The sequence below is a fragment of the Lissotriton helveticus genome, chromosome 2_1 (genome assembly GCF_964261635.1).
Source record: "Lissotriton helveticus chromosome 2_1, aLisHel1.1, whole genome shotgun sequence".
Classification (NCBI taxonomy): domain Eukaryota; kingdom Metazoa; phylum Chordata; class Amphibia; order Caudata; family Salamandridae; genus Lissotriton; species Lissotriton helveticus.
Window position 1 is genome coordinate 1233105473 of NC_136059.1, and position 20832 is coordinate 1233126304.

General features: G+C 42.6%; 1 protein-coding gene across 1 annotated transcript in view; it reads right to left on the bottom strand.

Annotated features, from left to right (window-relative positions):
• Positions 1 to 2714: 2714 nt before the first annotated feature.
• The window catches only part of IBSP (integrin binding sialoprotein), a 39193-nt gene continuing 21075 nt past the window's right edge, over positions 2715 to 20832 (bottom strand). The window contains exons 3-7 of the mRNA XM_078676122.1: positions 20742 to 20798; positions 19997 to 20071; positions 16058 to 16102; positions 5570 to 5740; positions 2715 to 4294 (exon numbers count right to left, since the gene is read on the bottom strand). Coding sequence (XP_078532248.1) covers positions 3569 to 4294; positions 5570 to 5740; positions 16058 to 16102; positions 19997 to 20071; positions 20742 to 20798 — 1074 coding nt within the window. The 3' untranslated portion in view covers positions 2715 to 3568. The remainder of the gene's footprint in view (positions 4295 to 5569; positions 5741 to 16057; positions 16103 to 19996; positions 20072 to 20741; positions 20799 to 20832) is intronic.

Consider the following 20832-nt stretch of genomic DNA (forward strand, 5'->3'; position numbering starts at 1 on the left):
TGTAGACTGCTCACTCTACGAGATATGGAGCCCAGTGGTCTGCTTGGTCATTTACTACGTTTCTATAACTGCAAATGTTAGTTTGCTGCTTAACGAACGATTTTCTGAGCTGTGTCTCTTTCCAATAACAACCAGAATTAACCTTTTGAAACCCGGGCACCACCACAATGTCGCCATTAGAAAGAGAAGGTGGATTTTGTTTCTTTTTTTGCTTTAAATATCTTTGTAATGCATCTTCATGCTACACTGACCCTACATTCCATACGCACACATCTGAAAATCAACCTAACTGCATATCACGTACAATGTCATTTACCTACAAACATAGTTGTCTGTGTAATGTTGTTCATTCCAACCTCTGTCAGGTCAGATATAAATCCGTACTGTGTGCCCCAAAAAGCATTCTGAGTTATCATCTGAAGCAGCCGCGGTCGGTGGGGGAGTACCTGCCGGGGCGGTTACGTGGGGAGGGGGAGGGGCAGGGTGGGGGTTAGTAATGTATGGATAATGGAGGTTTGCAGGTAAGTAAACATTTTAATAAATCAAATGAATTTTGCTGCATGCACTGCATCCCCAAATGCAATGCAGTGCGTGCGAAGAAATTCGTTTGATTTATTTTAATGTTTACTTACCTGCAAACCTCCATTATCCATACATTACTAACCCCCACCCTGCCACTCCCCCTCCCCACGTCACCGCCCCGGCAGATACTCCCCTACCGACCGCGGCTGATCTGAAGGCATGGTGGCACTATGGAAAACCCAATATAGTTCACGTTTTTCGTATTGTTTATGCAGGGCTCGAATGCTGTGTTTTTGGTGCCGTGATGTGATTGCCTTGGGAAATGGTTCTCCAACTTCAGATGCAGAGCCTTAGCAAGGGTGGCTTGGGCCCTAAAGCAAACAAGTAATATGCGCCCCAACACTCTGTTGGGTAGTGAAAAACATCTTACACTGAGATGCATTAGGCCTCTCACACTCCTGGATCGTGGTGCAACTGCACCTTCTGCACTGTTGATAGCTACGTCCCTGGTCAGATGTGAGATAGTGACAGTCACAGTCTTGTTGAGAGAGTAACCCATGAATACATTTGAATGTGGTTTCATTGACTGGTGTGGAGCCAGAATGGAATCAGATGGGTCTGAAAGTAACATTAAAAGACATCATTGTCTCTATCAATAATTTTCACTTTGGTCTCTTTAATACCTTTCTTAATGATGTTTTCACAGGTGACACAAATGCAGGGTGAGGTTTTGTAACAGTACAACAATACTTATCTGAATCTAAGGCTTGTTGTCCTCAGTATCCACATATACAAGTCCCTTATAGTTTAAGCGCAATCCTCCGATTGTCAAAAGACTTTCTTTGAGTGTCACTGCATCTCTTCTAGCCAATATAATTGTCATTATTGGCTCTTTTTACACTGGCCTTGGATGCTTTATGTGAGTCATCATGAAGGAAGAGTGGTGCCAGTTCACAGAGGAAGTCATAACCGGGCACCCACCTGAGGATAGAGATGTATGACTATCTGGAAATACAACTAGAAACAACATTTTCTAGACTGCACCATGAAAACTGCACTATTCACAACATGTGAGACGTATAACTAGAAAGGCTTTGTGAATCTATGTTTAAACTTCCATGAAGATATTTCATGGAATTGAATGCATTGTACTATTAAAAATAGAGAAAAACATGCCCTTTGTGAAAGGACATTTTTTTCTGTATAGGAGAAATGTTTTTCCCAAGTGGAAATCCTTGACAGGAATACATTTCTGACCTTATCCAGGATGGGGGAAGATTAGAGATGACTTTTAGGAGCCCCCTACAAATCTCTCGTTTACGTTTGTTTACACTTCTCACCCTTAGGGACCAATTACGAGTTTCCGACTGAATAGGTTTCGGAATCGTTACGATACGATACGAGTTTCCAACCGAATTGGGTTCTGCAAGTCCAACCGACCGATTACGATGCTTCCGAACATCGTTTGGTCAGATTCACATTGAATTCAATGGAAGCCTGTGTTCCAAACGAGAACACAGGCTCACATTGAAAAAAGGGGTAGTTGGGGAAAACCTTGCACCCTTGGCGGGCGCCTCGTGGTACCTGCCACACTGTGCATGGTTGGAAAGAGGTATCCCTTGGTACCCCCACGGTCCCCAACCAGAGACCTATGGGTGAAGAGGGGCCTGCTACAGGCCCCCAAAGTCAGAGTCTGACAGTCATTTTGTGTCAGGAAGAACGATTCAGAACGGCTGTCAGAATCGGACATAGTGATTGCTCGGTCGGAAACCGTGTCCCTAGAGCTGTACGATTTGGCTCCGAAAGACTCGGGCTGTCCGAATGCTGATCAGAACAAATTGGACAGCCCAAAAGGTTTACTTACATCATAATTGGTCATTCGGGAATGTACCTGATTCGGTTGGAAACATAGGTTCTAAATTGGATTCAGAGAATCCGAATCCCATTCAGAGCCTTACCGACCGACACCGTAATTGGCCCCTTAAAGTCAGAATTACTCATCGCAAAATTACTCCATCAAATGGTAATCCTTCTCATTAGTACAAGGATTTATGATTACAAACTCACCTTTTGTGAATACCCTTGAGTTGTGCATGTAGCCATTTGTACAAATGTCTTTATAAATTGGGCTCATTGAGTCTTGTTATGGCCAACTGATAAGTATCGAAGAGAGAAAACCTCACGTCAGCTGATTTTGGTTGCAACAATATTAGGTTTTAATGTTACACGGGGCAGGAATTTTCGATAATTTGATGCAAAATATCACTGTAAAACGTAAATGAAAACACATACATTTTCAACCTGGGGATTGTAACTGAAATTTCTAAAACGAAGTGTCTCATCAGACCATGCTCTTGAGGTAACATATGTTTCTTACTAAAATGCAATTAGTGAAACATTTGTAAACTGACATCAACAATATGTTTTCATATCTGAATTTAGTTTTTCAAACACACACACATTGAACCTTAGCATGTGGTGCTTACCTCATAGTTAACATTTAAACCATGTCCTGAATGGCTGTAATAGAAAACTATAGATATTTACAGCAGATAATGATCATAAGGTCCAACAAGTCTGCGAATTTTGTTAATTTTTACGAGACGAAAACTCAGCTACAAATATATCATTATTACACTACATTTTGCCCTTTTACTCAAAAATCTCACTGAGAGAGTCTCATTGGGACACAAGCAATCGCTCATGTTGAAGTATCCAAACATGAGGCCCTCTACGCAAACTGTACACAGATACACTGAATTGTGACTAATTAATGCATTTTTATGCTTTAAATATTTATTTTTACATATATAAAATCTCACAGTTAACCGACACATTTGACTACCACTGTAAACCATTGCGTTCTGTTTGCTGACTTGAAGACGGTAGCTGGACAAGCAATGAACCTTCACATTATCGCTGTTTCCATTCCCGTGCCCTTACTCCCCTTCCTAATGGTCTTCTTAAGAAGTTAAGTAGCCAGACCTAATACTGAGCTTCTATGAGTGTTATTAACATTAAATAGGGACATTCAAGGCCCAGCCTCTCATGCTTCATTATAGTACTCCTGGACCGCATACTCATCATACCCATGGTAGCCTTTATAGTTATATTCATCTTCATATGGATGATATGGTGCATAATTGTCCCCACGGGTGATCACGTGATCATATTCATTTCCGTGCTGGTAGTCAGGTGTTGAACTGTCAGTATCGGGTTCACCCTGATTTCCATGTACTGTGTATCCTTCAGTTTCTGTATGGCTAGGGGTGGTGTTGATGAGGTCTACGTTGCTGTTTTCGACTGTGATAGGAGCTTCAGTAGCAATATTCGCAGGACCCTCGCTACCTCCTGTTGTGGTGGCCTCTGGTTCTAAAACTATATTCACCTCGCTTGGATCGGTTGCCTCTTCCACCCCAATATTCCCATTGTTGGAATCACTGGCAGGAGTGGTAGGTTGCTCGCCAATATTTTCATTATTTCCGTCACTTGCAAGAGTGGTTTGAGCCGTGCCATTGAGTCCTTGATCACTCTCATCACTGGTAGTGTTTGCATGTGCTTCCGCTTCTTCTATTTCATTGGTGCTGTTTGCACCAGTCTCAGTACCATTCAGGCTCTCTTCCTCATTTTCAATTTCCCCATTGGTGTCAGTGGCATTCTGGTTCTCACCATTTTCCTCAACCTCCTCTGTTTCTTCTCCTTCTTCACCTTCTTCTCCTTCTTCTCCTTCGTCCTCCTCTTCCTCTTCTTCAGTGACTTCATTTTCTGTGACCTGTGTCAAGATTGGTAAGAAATAAAATTGTAAATTAAATGTGAGCTCGTGATATTGAAAATCAAATTTTGATTTTTAATTGCAAAAATGCTGTTTCATGCCAAGTCCAGAATTAGGTCATGCCTTAGGGAGGGTTTCTTTTTTCAAAAGGAATTTCAACATTCATGAGGCTTATGGAATCAAACCAATGGGAAGCTTGGAAAGATATTCTACCAGCGAAGTTGTCTCTAAGAAAGATAATCCCTTTAACCAAACTTAAATACAATATTCAGTACATTGCCAGTAGTCATGATATGTTTTATTTGACTTTCATTTAGTCTGAAATCATAGCACTTGCCGGTAAGCAGACATGTCTTTTAAAGATGCATTTAAAAGAGAACTTTAGGTGCCCGTGGAATATAAACTGAGCCACCTTTACCTTAAGCCAAAGTTCCATTTACATGCTGAGTGGAAGAATATGTACTTGGAATAATGGATCCATGGTTTGTGACCAAGCAGCTATAAAAGTGTGTGTACAGTGGGACATTCCATGCGCATCCTCCAAGAGTGTGTGGGTTGGGGCGAGAAGAGAGAGGTAGTTCCTTCTATACTATGGATGTGAGGTTCTCGACATCCTTGTGACAAACCACGTTAGCATTGCTTATGAAGGGAAGAGTGGAGAGATTTGGTGGCTCAAACTTCTGTGGTGACTGTATACCCAAGGCATGAGAATTTAGGCATAATTGTTATCGCTGAGAGGAATACTGTGTCTGTAATGTTTCATTTTTCTTGCTTGAAAAACTATTAAAAATATACTAGTTCTAAAAATATACATATCCTCCAGGAGAAGGTGGCATAGAATGGTGTAGGCCTGATGATAGCCTCAAAGTGATGAAATGTACTAGCAAGGGCCAACCAAGCGCATGCTCAATTCTCATTAATTCACAATTCCATTTTGCTTGAGAATTTATCACGGCAGCGAGAGTCTTGTGGAGATCTCTTGTTATTTATTTCTTAATACAGTCATCTTGTTTCACCAGAGAAGTTAATCTCAAGCTTTGTGGCAGAGGACTGTGAGATCCCAGGGGCAAGCTTCCTTCCACCTCAGCTCTTTCATTAATGCATGAGACCCTTTGTCCCATATGAGCCGGCTATTCAACCTCTTTTTCAATTACAAAATAACACATGTGGCAGAAATCGCCATGGTAAATATCTCATGTACCAAGATCACCCAAATGATCTTCAGCTTAAAGGGAAAAATAATATGATGTTTGATAATATGATGTTTTAACTTACTTTTGCTACTTCCTTTTTGTTGTTTGTTGTTTCCTGTTTCACCGCTTGCCTTATTGGTGCCTGTTCACCGACATTGACGGTGTTTGCTGGTTCCTGTTTCACAGGTTGCCTTACTGGTGCCCGTCCACCACCATTTCCTTGAGAGCCTCCAAACACAGGGACAACAGCAGGCTAAAACCGCATATTACAAAATCACACGTTAAAATATGTAGCATTTTAGCAGCATCTAATTTCTTATCTTTATATTAAAAAACCCAGAAAAAAACCTGCATACAGCCAAATGGTTTAATGAAGGTCTTAAGTTGTTGAAACAACAAACTAGGAAAAGAGAAAATGGATGGAGGAAACGTAAACAAAGTATACAAGCTATACAAATTGCCACCTTTACAACGAAAATAGGGCCATATTATCAAGGAACGCTGATATCATTATCGCCGCTTTAGAGGCAGGAAACTGCTGCTAAAGCGGCAATAAGGGGCTGGATAATATGCCCATGTCAATTCCCATAGAAGCCCAGATTCTGGTGTGAACCTGGGCTGCTATGGGAATTCACAAGGGCATATTATCAAGTCCCTTATCGCCGCTCTAGCGGCAGTTTCCTGCCGTTAAAGCGGCAATAAAGTTATCACGTTTCTTGATAATATGGCCCATAATTTTTGAGACTAGAGAAATGGCAGTAACCCAAAGTAGGCAATGACATTGCCCTATTTGATAAAATATAGCTTCTGCATGTTAATGCTACACACACGTGGTGCACACTGCAGATCTCTGTGAACCTCTCAATCTTTATCTTACCAGTAAAACACAAAATTATATTTTCACAGTTTGAGGTTACTAACTCGTTCTTCTAAGCCACTGATCAATTAATGACTCCTCCTTTCACTGGTTATTCCTCCCAATGTTTCTGTGATAGAGATTATACTTTGCCAATTAAAACAAACTGACATCCCTGAGGTCAAAGTTCCAGAAGTGGTTTTGATGAATTTTGCTATAGACTTACCCCCTAGGACTATGGTCAGACCCTGCGGCAAACTCCAAAGTACAAGGCCAAAAGCTGTGCACTGGGGCAGTGTTTGCGTTCAGAGAAGTTGGAAAAAATATACTATCAAGTAAAGAAAACTGGACATTGACTGAAAAAAAAACGCTGTTGATTTGGTCTGATCATAATACCTTAACATATGTTTAAAACGACACATTGAAATTCACTTAAAAGGCACAGTTGAATGTACACCAAATGTAATCCAATGACGTCACCCTTGAAACAAAATATGGAATTATCAATGGCACAGATGAGATATTAACAATGTGAATGAGGTGACTTTGAAGTTAGTAATATTTACTAGTTTGGGTATTTTCTATTACTTAATTATGTGCTTTTTGGTGTATTAGTATAAATATGTTGAGGTCATAAGCATTGCATTTGATGTGCAAGTTATGGGTTATATGGCTGTTGTGCTCGTTATCTATTGCAATGCCAACCATAACTGGTGAATTGCAATGATTTTTAAGTTTGTTTTTTGTCTAAAGCTTCACTGTGAATGTGAGTACATGTGTGTGCAAACACATTTAACATCAAATCAGCCGTAGCAAAAAAGAGGAGGCCTGCTCGCACTCATGAGGACTGTATCTTGTGCTCAATAGTTTATTTTGACAGAAAGAACCCTACACATTTCGTTCAATCGTGGGCTAGTTCGTGGTGAGAGGTAATCACTAGTGCAGCGTCTCTAAACACCATGTCATGTGTCTGATAAATATTAAAAAATAATATTAACATTAATTTCTTTTGCCATTATGGTACATAATTATATGTAATAATATGTATATAGTATTTTTATGATCTTTATCACACTGGTGCAGGTCACGTGAGATTGGGTTTGAAGACACTGCAATAATGATGGTCTCTTACTGTGAATAATGTCATTCAGCACCCCAAGGTGAAAAACATCCCAGTAATTCACTTTTTCCACATCTATAATGTTTTATTTACAGGCCACAAAATCATCTGCCCCCTTCCTTCAACTCCTCGGCAGGGAGTTGTACCTTGCAATAGCCTCTGTTCCATTTCCAAAATGGAAGAAAAACCTGCACCCCCTCTCGCCACTTACCTCCCTACTCTTTGTGCCCTCACATCCAAGTGGGAGCCAAGAAAATGAGGGGTTCCAAAACATTGGTTTCTCATGTTAATTCCATAGGAAAATTTGGGAAGGGATACAGAACAAATAGCTGAATGTAATTTCGAAAGATTTAGCACAAAGTTAGAACTTTACTCAGAAAGAGTGCTTTTCAATATGTTGTGTAAATCCATACAACTGTTCTGGAGAAGTTCACATTGTAAGAGGTGCTCATGTGGTAATATAGTGGTTACAAAGATAGTGGTATCTACACTGTCGGCATCTAAATATGATCTGATTGGCCACTTTAAAGGGGAATCGTCAATCCTGATTGGATGGCCACAATCTGAACAATAGGTTGTGACAGCCATTAGAAGAATCATAAATATTACCCCTTCGTCCTGAAAAAGAATACTAAAAAGAATTAGGGGAGAGGAGTTGGCCTAACGGCTGGGGTGGTCGACCTTGAATCTGGGGAACTGGGTTCGAGTCTCGGCAATGACGCTGAACATCCTGTGATTCTGGGCAAATAACTTAATCTCCCTGTGCCTAAAAAAAAATATGAATGTGTCCTCATGTAACGCAACTGGCGCTATGTAAAGTGCTCTAATACCAGATTCGGGTCTAGTTTGTGCTATATAAAACTCTGTAAAAAAAAATATATACATATATATATCTTTACCACACACCGTCACCAATGCCGAACTCCTTAAATCCAACGAGTCAAAACAATGGAGCCGCGGCCACAGGTATTTAGTGCAAGTTTATTTAGGCACGATGTCCTATGCCTTTCGGAGTTCCAATCACTCCGTCTTTTCTTTGGGGGCCCGTTGCGATCCCAAGGTTGAAGGGGGATGGAGGGTGCAAATGCGGGGTACCTATGGTACCCCCCTGCCTTTGCATGCACAAAGCGGCAGGCACCGCGAGGTGCCTGCCGATTTGTGCATGCAAAGGGAATACTTGCATATTTAACCTTGCGGCGGGTGCTGCTTCAAGCAGCACCCACCGCAATGTTAAGTATACCGAGGGAGGGAACGCCGCAGCCCCTGCGGACGGTCCCTCCACCTCGGGGGCGGTGGACGGACGCAGGTCCGTCCGCCATCCTAATTGGCCCCATAGTTTTGCCTTTGTCCCGAAGTGGACGGTCTTGCTCAAACAGTTATAACAAGCATCCACAAACATGTTTGGCCCTAATGAGCTGTCTACAGAATATCTCCAGCAAGCAAACTGCATACATAGATCTTTGTTCATGGTAAAACTATTTTTTGTTTCTGAATAAACACTACCCTCCATTGTGTTTCAAATTATGGGTGTGAAATGGCCACTGCGGTGAGGAAGAGACACTTCTGAAAGAAAGACTGATGAGTCTTAAAACCACTCTTTAAAAATAGCACAGAAGATGGCATGTTACACTTTTACCAAACGACCAGTGGGATAGACCAGTACATTTGTCTGGGAAGTCATGTGTCAGACTTCCCCTTCCGCACAGTATTTTTGAAGCTGCTGTCTGGAGAACCTCCAGAGACATAACAATACCAAGTTTTTGTTTCATAGTTTGTTAATTATAACTTGCCGCTACCATATTTTAAATACCTCCATAAAACACAAATGTTGGGCTTCATGTCTTTATTCTGATCTAAACGAAAAAGCAGATCTTAATAAGGTACATTCTGTTGCAGCTGGTATTTACATAAACGTGCTCTGTCAAGGTCCACAAGTATTCTGATTGCGGTTTTTGTAAGCTTAGCTTTTCTTTTCTTAGAGTTCCAGTAACTCTGTAACTCCTCAGATGAACAGCCTGCGGAGTGGGGAGGGAATATGTATGTATATTTTGTGTTGCACTTCCGCCAAGGAAGGGGGCGCAAGGCCGATGCACAACCTAAGTAGGATTTATCATGCCTCGCAAGGCTATTTTGCGTGGCCTGAGTGGCTTGATAAATCCAGAGTAACGCAATGCAGTGCAAATCACTGAGATGTGTTACTCTGCCCTGGGAAAGCGTTCAATGGGTGGAGTGTGGGTGATCCCATGCATCCACCCATGGATTATGAAACATTCCCAGATTTACCAATACCGGTAGACCTGGACACCTTCCCAGATGAGGCATAATGAGGAGAAATATCTGTATTTCTCCTCGTTATTTCTTCTTTCTGTGTGTGCTGCATCAGGGGATTGTTTTTATGCAGGAAGGACAAAACCAATCCTGCTTACCATGCAGGCACCCTTGCACAAAGGTGCCTGTGTTGTGCTAGGCAGCACATTATTCTCCACAGCTGGAAAATGACAGGAATGCGCTGTATATTGTTAAGTACAGTGCATTCCTGCCCTTTCCCTATCACGTAGCACTGGGCCGCAAGGTGACTGGCTGAGCTGCTGGATATCTTAGTAAATATGCCCCCTGATTTTGAAGAATAATACAGTTACTGCCTTTATCAATATCCAAGATGCTACTGCTCCTAGAGATATAGGGGGTTACTGTTTGTGCATGGGTCGCAGAAAAGTATACACGTTTCCAGACAGATGCAGAGTGTTTTCATTTGTGAACAATTTCCATGTATTGAAACATAAACCCTCACTCATAGAATGCCTTTGGCGATCGGTGAAGCATGGTTTAGAAGTGCAGATAATTGAAGCAAAGGTGTTATGAATTTCTGTGAATACCCCAAATATTTTGGTAGGTCTATGTGAAGTTGTGAAACTTGATGCCTTATCGCATGAAAATCAAAGACTGCCAAGATTTTTTAAAGAGAAAAAAAACTCCCAAAAATGGGCAGATCACTACAAATAGTAATTTCCTGTTGCTACCCAAAAGGCACCCTTTTACCTTAGTTTGGCCACCCAGTGATTCGTTCTTGATGTCGCACAGCCAACTAGAAGACCTTCCAGGATGAAGGAAATTACTCTGGATCTTCATCAGTTCTACGGTTAATGGGAGCAAAGGAGGAGGATGGCTTGGCTAAGAAAATCTTGTAGTCTGACTTCCCACCAGTGTTGTACAGGACATAAGACTGCTGAGATTCGGTGAAGTTAAACACCTGCTTCGAGCAAACCCTAGCAATAGCATACCTATGTATAGTATTTTCTGAATTTGCTTAGCTAAGAGGGTAACAATAAAGGTATTCTATATAAATATTTAATCCAAAATGTCATATGACTATAATATTGTGGTCAAAATATTATTGCAAAAATATTGTGAACAAAAATGTTGAAGATAAGTATATTGTTTCTTTTACTTTTTTACAATAATATTAAAGTTTGAAATATTCTATATCATTTTTATTAAATTATTTTAGTTTACTCAACCTGATTTCATTTATTTACTTTATTTTGACTTCATAACAAGTGGACTACAGTAATGCATAACTTTTTGAAGTTGTTGGGTTTATTGGGGAAATGAGTGGGTAGTATTTTAAAAAATTATTTACCAGTTAATTTTACTCGACTTATAGGTTAATTTTTTTTTGTAAGCTGTATTTATTTGTGTTCCTGTTTAATAAATTGTTTAATTCTGTATTATATTTTCTTTTTAGGTTGATGGGTCTATTGGGTGATTGAATGTGTAGTGTTTTAAATAAAAGATATATAGTTTGACAGAAATTGATGAAAGCATATATCGTGCACATCAAACATTGGATTTTTAATATGCTTAATTCATTTGAAAATATGCAATATTTGATTGAATATTTTTAAACCAATGGAATTCATTCATTTGCAGGTTGTAGGTCTATTGGTGTCTGGGTGAGTAATGTTCTTTTCATAGAACGTTTTAGCAGCCGCGGCTGGTAGTGGGAGTACCGGCCGGGCGGTGACGTGGGGACGGGGAGGGGCAGGGTGGGGTATAGTAATGTGTGGATTACGGACTTTGAAAGGTAAGTAAACATAAAAATAAATAAAACGAATTTCGTTGCACACGCTGCATCGCATTTAGTGATTACACCGTTATTTTCTATTGAAGGGTGTGGTAGTACCTATGAATGGCCATTGCTGGTTCTGAACTCCCTACAGCTATGATCTGGAGTAAATGTGTTGGGTACTTTTTGACTGTAATAACTTTAGAAGTGCAGCTTGAGAATAGAAAAAGGCTTACTCTTTTCTGGATGGGTACATGGCTCTCGCTATATCCTACCAGATCCCTGCTTTAACTCCTCCTTACCCTTCCTAACACCCCTCCTGTTTAGTTGTAAATATTCCCCATTGTGCAGGCACCCCTCCTCTCCCACATTTACTACTAGGATGTATACCTACATGTGCAGAAATCTCTGCAGTCGGGATAGAGATCTCCTCATGCGAAAGATAGGAGAGGCAAAGGTGTAGTCCTCTGCATGTAGGTAATTGAAGAGCATTTTGTTGTACATTAGTGGGGATACTGTAGTACAATTAAAGTACTACACAATACGTTTGTGAATAGGCCGCAATGTATGCACTTTCCCCATGTATGCTGGAATGGCGTTAGAATGCTAAATCTTACACCCTACTAAAACTGTTTACATGATTTTATGTTATATATATATATATTACATTTTTAAGGATGTATTTAATTTTGTTGTTACATTTCACTAATACTAATTACAATTAAATATATATAATTGCCAACACAATGTCAATGTTTTTGAGTATTCAATATTTATGCATTGTCCAAAATGCATTGCACACAAAAAACTTATTTTTCTAGCAAGTTGAATCTGCACAGGAAAAGGTTAAGGTCCAAGGTAGCCACCATAGATCCCTGGTAAATAAAGAACACTTCAGAAACTGATACATTAGGGACACACCGCTACCAGAATGTATGAATTCCATGTATCACTAGCCTCGATTCCACCTCATGTTTCTTTTGTCCACCAGTGGTTTAATACAAAATGATGGGGCCTCTCTGTACAATGTAATGATGGACCCCTTAAGCTCCTATATCTCACAGAAATTCCGTGATTTTGGGCTCAATGCAGGCTCCTCTGAAGGTCTGGTGACCCCCCTGAAAGGGTGGGGGCCCTCCTGCTCTGCAGGGAATGTTGTTAGGACCTGCCATCCACCACCCTACTCGTCTTCTCTTTTTATCTCACTCTTGCAGGTTCATTTTCACGATTTTTCCATCCTCTTTCTCCATTTTCTGTCTTTCTTTTCTTTCTTTCTCTTTTTTGCTCTGGGTCAAAGTCTAATGGAGAAAAGTATGTCCTGATCCCTAAAAATGAGTGCCGGACCCATCCCCTGGAACAATGGCTCAAATTAGGCATTGCACCTGTCCCATCAGGCATCAAAACTACTCAGCATTTACGGACACTTAGGAAATTAGGGAACATTTTTCCCATCAAACAGGCATCAGTGCAACACAAATCACCAAACCAAAAAGTCCACCATAATCTGCGACTGCCTTGACCTATCATTGTAAGATGCACATTGAGCCGCTATGATGTGCCCAAAGAAAGTTTTGGCAATTACCAGCTATTGGAGTGAATGGTTAAACCGGCTCTCTGTGTTTTGCTGTTTGCGCACTCATTCATATAACAGACCCCATCGCTGTTTAGTGACAGTTCTATACAAATCCAGCTGATAATGTAATATGTTTTGTAGTGCAAACCTGACCAAAGGGCGTTGGAACGTTTTCAGTAGTGTAGCTACACACTTTGCTGCACTGTTTTTCCGGCGGGTGCATGTAAGAGCAGGGTGGAGGCCGCCCCGAAAACTCATACGCCAGGGGCGACCCGCCCGCCCCTCGCCTTGCTACGCCACTGGGTTTTTACAACAGTATCACACTACATTACACTTTTGGTCGGCAAAAGGAGATTAAGTGATTTGCCTAGTTTCACAGATTGTTGAACCGAGGCCACGATTAAAACCTTGACTACCAAATCCCACCGTCAGCAACTTTATACCATAACCAGATCTCTCGCCCGCTGCTTACGTCAACAAACTTCTAGCGAGTTGATTATTTTCAGCTGGCAGTAGGTGACTGCTGGCAATTTGCTAACAGCCATTTTGTAGACCACATTAAAAGAGCATTACGAATGACACATGAGTAGAAAGAAACACCAAGGCACGTCGAAAGGCACTCTTGTTAATAAAAGTGCTTGCTGTGGCATCCAAAATGTATTGTTTATTACTTTCCAGAAGCTTCTTTGAATTCTACTTCTATTCCCGGGACAATGAATGCTTGTCAGTCACACAGGAGGTGGTTGCTTATGGAGCATCTACCTGGACAAACTGCTCTTCTGTTGCCTATTCACATTATAATGTTGGGGTCATGGGGTGCTGGGATTCCCAGGCTCCTTGCAAAGGATGTCCAGGCCCTATTCTTCAGCAGAGGTGGAGGTGTGCAGACTGGTTCGTATACACAGAGTGACTTCTGTTTTTTGGATTTGAAATGTAGATCACTGCCTTAGTTAGTTATACAACATTGTCTTTGGGGTGAGTGCCTAGGGCTCAAGGAATGACAAAACAGTAAACGTAATAACACTGGGGAGTTTTACAAGAATGTATACAGGAGCTGTTCAATGATTTTGAGGGCTCCAGGCAAAATAGAATGTTGTCTCTGGGAACACTCTCAATACTCAAAATAGTAAGGGCCAGATTAATAAAGGTAAACTTACGTCTAAGCTTGCCTTTTAGAATAGGGCCCTTGGACTTCTTCACACTAAGGGGGTCATTAGGATGATGGGCGGACCATCCTAGTGGGGTTTGGGACCGCCCGCCAAAAGGGCGGGGGTCCCGGGGGTGGCATTAGGATGTGGCGGACACATCCTGCATTTCTAGCACTGTGGCGGGCGGTGCTCTCTGCACCACCCGCCACAATGCTAGAAATGCTTTTCAGCCATAAACAAAGCAGCAGGCACCGCGCGGTGCCTGCCGCTTTGTTTATGCAAATGAAGGGGGGTACCACAGGTACCCCCCCATGTGCAATTTCCACCCCTCCTTTAACCTGGGGGCCCCCAAAGTGAAGACCGCATGCCTTTCCGTGGCGGCATCGCCGCCACGGAAAGGCATCTACCAAAGCCCATTGTAATATTGCTGGCGGTGTCTAATAGACACCGCCACCATATTAAACACTTTCCGCCCCGGCCGCAAGGCGACCGGGCGGAAAAGTGGCGGGCGGTGTTTTTCTCCACTGCGGTCCCCCCGCCATTGTAATATGGTGGGGGGGAATTCAGGAAAGGATGTCGGGCGGATTGCCCCCGCCAGGCTGGCGGTGGCTACCGCCAGCCTGGCGGGGGCAATCGGCCTGACATCCTAATGGGCCCCTTAGACTTCAGGTGTAAACTTAGGGGCAGATTTATGTTAACTGGCGCATCCCCAGGGATGCGCCAGTTAATGTGCGCCACAGTGCGCCACAGTTCCGCCACCCATGGTGCGCCGCATTTATAATGCGGCGCACCATGGGGCAAAAACGGCACAGATGCGTGACGCATCTGTGCCGTAAAGGTGACGCATTGCTGGAGTTGCGTCGCAAGCGCGACGCAGCTCCAGCAAGGCTCGGGGGTGCCCCATCCTAACAATGCTGCTTCAAGACCTACGCCTGCTTCAAGCAGGCGCAGGCTTTTGACGCAGCATTGGCCAGAAAGTGACTGAGTGAAATCTTATAGATTTCACTCAGCCACTTTTGCGAGGCGCACCTGCCCCGGAACGCCCACCCTGCGCCGGAACGCCCACAAGCGGCGCAGGGCTTTACAACGTGACGCATCTGCCTAGATGCGTCACGTTGTAAATCGTTCGTAGGGATGCGCCACGTTTACGCCGCCTTGCGTGACGCAACAGCGGCGTAAACGTGGCGCAAGTGCCTCATAAATCTGCCCCTTAGACCCCAGATTTAAAGTTTAACTTTGTGAATTGGGCCCTCAATATTCAGGTCTATTGCAGTAAATGGATGCCACCAGTAGCGGGCCCCTAAGCCTTACCACGATTTAGGGAAGTGGCAGGATTTAAAATGTTTCCCAATCTAGCCTTTTAATGCTTTCTTTAGTTTTTAATTAAATATGAAGAATGATGCTTCAATAGAACTACTCAAGATGGTGCTAAGAACACCAGAAATATCACCAAGAAGTGTTGAACGATTGGACCACCGATGGGTTTGAATAAAACTGTATAGATACTCCCTCTAACGAGACCCCTACACTCCTCACTAATAAATATATTATATCCAGTAGTGTAACACACAGTACATCTGACCATTGACTAAGAACTGTCCTTAACACACACTTTACCAAGCCAAAGATGCAGCTCAGTGTAACAAGATTTGTATTTTTTAACATGTTTTTACACGAAACTCCAAATTGGCTAAAGTGTCGCCCAGAGGTACTAACTAAAACTGAGAAAAAATAAATAGGAAAGTTGTATATTAAAATAAACTGGCATTCATACATTTTCTAAACAACTATGATGCATGCTACGTACCTCCTCAGAGCTATCCTCGTTTTCTTCTGACGAGTCAGCTCTGGCCTAAACAAAATATAACAAAATATGAAACTATTATGTTTGTGTAGTTAGCATCTGTAAACGGACAAAGAAATGTGAGGAAATGAGGCCTGGATGTTAGTGAAGAAGAACAACCTGGGAAGGAGATGATGGAGTCCAAGAATAGAAGAGCCTCAGATGCAAATGGAGATTAAAAAATAGTAAGTTCCAATTTTAATCACATCCCGTTGAATACCATGTTTCCTAGACAATGTCTGTTTGCCTCTTCATGCTTTATCATTTGATGTTAGTCTGCTGTGAGAACTGCTCATTTCATGAAATAAGTAGAAAGCAAAGTGATTCATGCAGGCCATTCACAACAGGGAATATCAGGTAGCATGGACATTTCCTCATTCAAAGATTTTTCCCCCACACAAATTCTTCCACTGAAATACCCTGCAGAATGGGTGTCTTGGTGGACAGCAGGTTCATGTAAAATTTTCAAAATTTGCCCACAGTTTAGATTTCAAATTTGGACACAAACACTCTTTGTTCCAGATTCCGGGTATAGAACCAGCCACAGAAGGAAGAGATTAAAGGGGAAAATCATGGAAAAGGGCATTAAAGGAAGCTCTGCTTTTGCCACCAGATCATCACCTATTAGTCTTCCGAGTTCCGGAACAATAGATCACTGCTCTGTCTTTGTGGATTTGGGGCTATCAAAGGCAGGCAAGAAATCACATTCACAGATAGTACGAAGCAACAGTAAACAACATTGAAGGCCAACCAAAGGCAAGGCTGTATGCACATGTCTGCAAACCAGCTCAACCTAAGGCACACCACTCTGCTCCTGTATACCTACTCCTCTACAATACGCCAAACTACTGCTCTCTTCCTCAATTCACCCTCCACATGGAACTTTAATTTCGATACTATATATCACCTTTTGATGCATGTATTTACAACACAAGACAGTGGACACCTTTAGACTGCTCTAATGCAGACAATCATTCATCACTGACGTGTAGCTAATAAATTCATGCTTGCTTGGCACACATAGCATTGCGTTTCATGATCTAATGATTGACCATTAGATAGATGTTGCATTTCTGACTGAAATTTAGCTGCAGAATCACTCAGGACCTTACTTTGAAATTGCAGTCCCAATGTGTTTTAAGATCCTCAGGGGTGACATCCTGATCATATATGGGGGACACTGGTTGTTGTATCTGGTCTGTGTTACATTCAAACTATAATCTCTGTACAGGAATCTCAATCTTGCCAATTTTGGTTTCTTCACTCTTGTCTGCATAGGCTGCCTCAAAGGCATATAGTCAACCTAAGCACTGGATTCCAAACATACAGGAATCCAAATTTTTTAAGGAGCAAACTGCAGCAAATAACTCATTTGCATTTGTGGCCCATCTGGAGCTCAACCCCAAGAAGACAGAATTTATATTATTCGCCAAAAACAAATAGCAACAGCTATGCGAATCTGGCTGAATGACTTTACTCTCCACAGATTGGAATCTCAACTTTGAACCAATGCCAAGCTATTCAGATTTAACCTGAACACCAAACCAACCCTCAAAAACACATTGCCAAGAAAACTTAGATCTTTCTACTGAAGAAAGTGAAACCCTTCCTCCCCTAAGGTGACTTCAGAAATGCTGTGCAAACCCTGACACTTTTACATTGGAGTGGTGGCTACCCTCCCCGTGGGCCTCCAGAATCCACACAGACCTCTATGAAGGGCATACTACACAACTATCAAGGGTCTCAAGAAATATTACAATATTACCCTTACTCTGATCGAGCTCCACTGGCTCCTGTGGCCAGCACACACCTTCAAAATCAAGCAATCAAAACTGGCACTGCCACTTATCTGACTGACAACCTTACCATTTCCAGTGGCTCAATGGAAGGGACGTTTGTTTTGCAAGGGGGTGACGCAGTTTCAAAATATTCAGCCACAAGAAAGGTAAGCATTGACAATTGCTCCTGGTCAGCTGTAATCCAACAGCAAGTTTCTTTCATATATCTAAGGAGGCAGTGGTGATCCAGAATTGCTAGAGAATGAAAGTGGTAAAATCATTATATTTTACTTGATAGAAGTGAGCAAGAGATTCTAGTGAACATCTGGATGAGAAGGTGGGAGAAATGGAATTAGATCACTGTTAAAATGACACTTTAATAGTAGAGATGTCATTCCCGAACAATCTGCATTAGGATTACCCCGTTTATAAAATTTGCTGAGTGTGCATGTTTTAGTTCAACGTCTACATGAGCCCCCTCGCGGCCATCGCACGCCAACACAACCTGAACATCATCTCCTACGCCGACGATACCCAGCTGATCCTCTCCCTTACCAACGACCCCGCCGCCGCCAGAGCCAACCTTCACGAAGGAATGAAAGAAGTAGCCGAGTGGATGTCGACCAGCCGCCTGAAGCTGAACTCGGACAAGACGGAAGTCCTCATCCTGGGATCCTCGCCCTCCGCCTGGGACGACTCCTGGTGGCCCCCCGCCCTGGGAACTGCACCCAAACCGACAGACCACGCACGCAACCTGGGCTTCATCCTGGACTCCTCCCTCTCCATGACCAAGCAAGTCAACGCAGTCTCCTCGTCGTGCTTCAACATCCTGCGCATGCTACGGAAAATCTTCCGGTGGATCCCCACCGAGACCAGGAAGACTGTCACCCAGGCCCTCGTCACCAGCCGACTGGACTACGGCAACGCCCTCTACGCCGGAACCACCGCCAAGCTCCAGAAGAGACTCCAACGGATCCAGAACGCCTCGGCCAGACTCATCCTCGACATCCCACGACACAGCCACATCTCCGGACACCTAAGAGACCTGCACTGGCTCCCGGTCAACAAGAGAATCACCTTCCGTCTCCTCACCCACGCACACAAAGCCCTACACGATCAAGGCCCGAGCTACCTCAACAACCGCATCAACTTCTACGCTCCCAAACGACACCTCCGATCAGCCAGCCACGCCCTCGCCGCCGTCCCCCGCATCCGAAGAACGACAACAGGAGGAAGGTCCTTCTCCTACCTGGCTGCCAAGACCTGGAACTCCCTCCCGACCGACCTGCGCCTGACCCAAGACCACCTCGCCTTCAGGAAGATGCTCAAGACCTGGCTGTTCGGGCAGTAGCAGCACCCCCCCCCCTAGCGCCTTGAGACCCTCCGGGTAAGTAGAGCGCTCTATAAATGTCTATGATTGATTGATTGATAGTGGATCAGATAGCTCTTCAATGACAGAAACAATTGTTGCCGTAAAATTCGGCGCACTGAATATTACCGCACTTGTAAAAATATCGTCAAGTTTCCTCTATTTGAATCTAATAGTTGGATTGTAATTCTGTCCCCATTGTTAATCAATAGAATGCTTGTGGGGCACTTAATTCCTGAGTAAACCAGCTACACAGGAAGGCCAAGTCTTTTCACTAGATGTGGCAATCCAGGGAGCTGATCTGCCTACAGCCAGTCTAATGAGTTATAATAGTCTTTCGCTAATTTCTGGGGTCAACATTAAAATAAACAATGGGACACAATGTACACTGCTCTACTGCCAAAGTTTCCCTAGAAAAGGCATATACAAACAACCCACAACATCAATGAATGGTGAGCATTGCCTAAGCATATTTATATGTGTGTGGTACACAACTGAATTGTGTTATGATGCATCAAAAAATTGGCGCCTGCCAGCTAAATTGTAATTCTGCAGAATTTTTGGCAATTCAGTTGAATGTTAAGCCCGAGCAGAGACTTTCACGTGTCCTCAATATAAATTCCCAACTAATCCTAAGCACTCTTCTGATTACTATGAAATATAAGAGATTAAATACAAGTTAAGTATTTTTTCTAATACGTTTGAAGATTTTGAATAGTGGAAAAAAGATTTCTTCATAGTAGTAGATGTTCTTACCTTAACTGGTTGCCTTACTGGGGCACGTCCATATGCATGTTTTGAAAAATAATAGTGTTGTCTAGGCCTGTAGACCTAAATAAATAACGAAAATATAGTGTTGATTTTTTAAAGCATTGTATAGAATTAGGATGATAAAACATATACAAGCAAGTAGAGCCTACATTCTTTTTTCTAAAGTGCAGTGTGGTGCCTAAATCATTTTGTAAAGTGTGCAGTCCGTAAATAATACTTGCCCCAGGAAAACCCATTTTCACAGTCTCTTTAACGCACACCTTCACCCAATGTATCTCTCTAACTCTTTCTGTATTGCCTGGCGGCCCTTCTCTTGCCCAGTGCTCTCAGGGGATGAACAACCATTACAACGCAACTATTACAACGACATACCATTACCACGCAACTATTACAACGCAAGTCATTACAACGACTTGCGCTGGGGGGCGCTATAGGATAGGGAATAGTTTAATTTACTATCCAACACCTTCCCTACTATCCACGGGGACTGGAGTTGGAATAGTAAATTGAACTACTCACTATCCAGCAACCCTCAACGCAAGTCGTTGTAACGACTTGCGTTGTAAAACTTGCGTGGTAAAGGCATGCGTTGTGAAAGCATGCGTTGTAATGACATACATCCCTCTCAGGGTATGGGGGCATGCAATGCCTTATATGTGTTAGAGTAAAACTTAGCTGCACCAAAGAGCCCTGATCCCCAAAGCGAACACCGTATCCAATTATTGCTTACCCTTCTTTCATCAGATTCATCTGAGTCCCAGCCTCTTCCTCTGTTGAAGCGCCTCGCCTGTGTGTGAGAAAATGTTAGACTGTAGGCGCAA